Below are 3,474 nucleotides of genomic sequence, written 5' to 3'. Positions count from 1 at the left end.
ATCAGCTGTACACTTGGCATCTGCACAGAAATGACCGCAGTGCGACAGTAGCAGGTAGAAGTGGTGGGCGGGCCAGGGCGCCACAAGATGCAATGCTCTTACCGTGCGCCCCCACGCCGTTGAGCAGTTGCAGCAAGCGGAACTGCCTGACAAGCTCCACATCAAGCAGCTTGGTGTTATTGACTGGCGCAGTCGGCACACAGCTGATCTGGAGAGGGTGCACGGTGATATTGGGGCGCCCATGCGTCTTGCACTCCCATACCGGCAACGTGAGCCTGCCCACCACGCCGAGCGGCCCATAAAACACAGCTGCCTGGCTGCCCGTCTTGTGCAACTCACAGCAGCTGCCATTTTCTGCTGCTAAGTGGCAAGGAAGCGGCTCCATGCTGGCCAGCTGGGCTTGCCGCTGCTGGAGCTGCTGCTGGCGCTCCTGCCGCTGCTGCGCCGCCCGGCCCGGCAGAGAGGCCAAGAAGGCATCCACGTCCGGTCCGAGCCGAGCCTCCCAGTGATCACGTTTGCGTCCTTGCCGGTCGCCCCAGCCTAAGAAGCCGCTGGGTGCTCGCTCATCCTCGTTGTCATCCCTCTCACCCCGCCGCCTGGCCTGCCCTGGCACATTGAAGGGAGCTTGTTGTCCTGGTCTACTTGCACGGGGTCTTTTTGGCTGTGGCCCGTCTAGAGGCCTGGGGGCCGTGGTCTTGCTAACCACCTTCATCCTAAAGTGCTGGCTCATGTCCTAGAAAGCATATTACGGTTGCTGGGATGCCAACAGAACAAACGGGAGGGAGAATGATGCATGATTGAGGATGATGTCCCTAATGACCCTCCAGGTGGGGGGCCATCATGCCCATCATGGGGCACATCCTTACCGGGAGGCCTACCTGCTGAACGAATAGCCGGTGTCATCACTGGCGCCTCTTGTGACCCAGGGCGCTCGTTTCTGCACGCGGCCTCCTACCACCACGCGCTGCAGTCATCTCCTTGACAGGAGAGGGCGGTGAAGGTCCTACCTGGCACTCCAGCCGGACATGCAAGGCGCGATGGCGGGAGGCCCCTCGCTTGCCGCTCTTCAACGGCTGTCGCCGCCCAGGACACCCCCCAAAGACACTTCTCTCGAGGGCAAGGCGCCGAGCGACACAGCAGCCGCCTCAGGTTGGTGGCATGCCAGCCTCGCTGATCGCTGCTTGCTGCGAACTTGGCTTGGCTTGGCATGTGATCATTCACTCCCTTAGAGCATCGCACATCACTTTACGGAACACAAGTGGGTGCTTGCTGTGCAGGCGCCGGCGCCGCCGCCGCCGCTCGAAGTGCGGCAGAGGACGAGGACAAGAAGAAGAAGGGCAGCGTCCAGCCTGATGCTGCAAGCGACCGGTCCAAAACGGGCGCCAAGAAGAAGTCGAAGAAAGGGCCTCACGTGCCCCAGGAAAGGAGGATCCACATCGCCGCGCGCCGTGGCGACGCGCGCGCCCAAATGAAGCAGGCCCCCGTGCCAGCTGGGACAGCAGAGCTGCGCGGCCTGGTTGATGCGCGTGCAGAGGTGACGAGCCTCCTGGGACCCATGGCGGCCGGTATCCAGCAGCACCGCACCAGAACGCCCCCCCACGGCGCCCCCCCGGCCTCCGCCTTCAACGCCGCCCTGCGGAGCATCGCCCTCGGCGTGTCGATTTTCGACATGGGCGCGTCCGATGCCTCGGACGTTAGGGCGTCCCTGCGCGGCAGCGCTGACACCTCCAGGCTCTCCCGCCAAAAGGCACCGGCAGTCAACGTGGCCGCCCATCCCGACCCCGCCTCCGGCATGGGCGGCGCCGGCGCCTCGCCGGCTGGGCAGCGTTAGCCCCAGCCAGCGCAGCCGCCTGCGCGTGGCTGCAAGGCCTGGACCCGATCCTTAGGCGATGGCCCTCTTCACAGGCGGCCATTTAGCCATTGCTGGTGAAGAAGACGGCTGCTGTTGACACCACCAGCGGATGTCACCTTGCCACCACAGTCAGAGACAGATTGAGATTACAGGTAACTTCGTAGGGACCCTGTAACAAACAATCTGTTGAAGCCAAAGCGCCGCCGGCAGGAAATGAAGAGGGCGCCAGGCGAGGAAGCAGCCGAGGTTGCTGCTCCGCCGCGCCAGCCTGCATCAGCCGCGCCCCTTGTCCCCCCGCCGCTTCTTTGGCGCCGCGGGGGGCGGCGGGCCGGCGGCCGCCTCCGTCTGCAGCGCCCCCCAGGCCTGCAGCAGCGCGCCGTCGCACCCCTTCTGCATGCACTGGGCCAGCTCGCGGCGCAGAAAGGCGGGGGCGGCGGCCCACTTGGCCGCCAGCGAGGCGCGGCTGTCCACCCGCGCCGCCACCAGCGCCGCCAGCAGCTCCGCCGCCCGCTTGTGCACGCGCATGTCTGGGCGCAGCAGCATGCTGGGGGGCACCGCCAGGCCCTGGCGCAGGCCTGCGGCAGGGGCAGCGAGGGGCGCGGGGCGGGTGGCGCGGGGCGTCAGGCAACACCCGGGAAAGGTGGGGCGATGCAGAGGGGGCACGCCGCGCTGGCAGACAGTTGAGCAGGCGGCCTTGGCAGGAGCAGGCCCCGCCCCCGCCCCCGCCCCCCCTCCCGCTTGCCTGCAAAGCTGGGCAGCACCCTGCCCTCCAGCAGGGCCGCCCCAAACACGGCGCACCGCTCGCCAGGGTCTGGGTGCGGCGCCGCGCAGCGCGGCAGCTGCCAGCCGTGGCGCCCAAATGTCACGTCCCGCCAGCACAGCACCTGCGCAGAGGTGGCGGCCGCGGCATGGGGGGCAGGAGCGCAGGCACGCAGGCGTCGGCGCCAGCTGGGTCCACACCCCAGCCGCTGGCGCAGGGGCAGCCCTCCACCACCTAAACCGCCGCCTTGTCGTGCCGAGAGCCGGGCGGCGGCGAAGCGCCCCTCCCCTCCCCCACTCCACCTGGTCTGCTGCGGGCCTGTAGAAGGGTGGCGGCTCCGCCAGCGGCGCCGAGAAGGCGCAGAGCGGCGGCGCCACCTGCGGCAGCCACGCCGCCTCCACGCCCGTCACCCCCGCCATGTAGGCGCGCTTGGAGGTGCGCACCAGCTGGGTGTACACCACATACTCTGGGGCGGCGGCGTGCAGCGCGGAGCTGGGGTGCACAAACACGTCCTCGTCCACGGCGGCGCAGGCGCGGTACCGTACCGCACGGCCGCGCTTGCCTTGCGGGGAGGCAGCAGGCAGGAGGGGGGGGGGAGGGCGTGAGGGGGTGAGGAGGGGGTGAGGGAGGGCAGGCAAGCTAGCCACGCGTCAGCCAAGCCAGCCGGCACACACACACACACCGCTCGCATCGCCGCGGCCCCAGCGCCCCCCAGGCAGCTGCCCCACCCACACACCCACCCGCCTCGACCACCGTCCGACCGCCCACCTGCTGCTGCGCCTGGCTGCGAACGTGATCCAGGGAGCGGATGCGGCGGCACACTCTGGTCAGCCCACCCCGCCGCCAGCGCCCCGCCGCAGCG

General features: G+C 68.6%; 1 protein-coding gene across 1 annotated transcript in view; it reads right to left on the bottom strand.

Moving 5' to 3' along the window:
- Window positions 1-2,125: 2,125 nt before the first annotated feature.
- CHLNCDRAFT_139542 (hypothetical protein) overlaps window positions 2,126-3,474 on the bottom strand; it is a gene marked incomplete at both ends in the record, with an annotated part of 7,127 nt that continues 5,778 nt past the window's right edge. Inside the window, 3 exons of the mRNA XM_005843951.1 lie at window positions 2,126-2,416; window positions 2,614-2,736; window positions 2,915-3,174. Coding sequence (XP_005844013.1) covers window positions 2,126-2,416; window positions 2,614-2,736; window positions 2,915-3,174 — 674 coding nt within the window. The remainder of the gene's footprint in view (window positions 2,417-2,613; window positions 2,737-2,914; window positions 3,175-3,474) is intronic.

Source organism: Chlorella variabilis, assembly GCF_000147415.1.
Source record: "Chlorella variabilis unplaced genomic scaffold CHLNCscaffold_25, whole genome shotgun sequence".
In the NCBI taxonomy this organism is placed as follows: Eukaryota; Viridiplantae; Chlorophyta; class Trebouxiophyceae; order Chlorellales; family Chlorellaceae; genus Chlorella; species Chlorella variabilis.
This window is presented reverse-complemented; position numbering and strand designations above follow the sequence as displayed.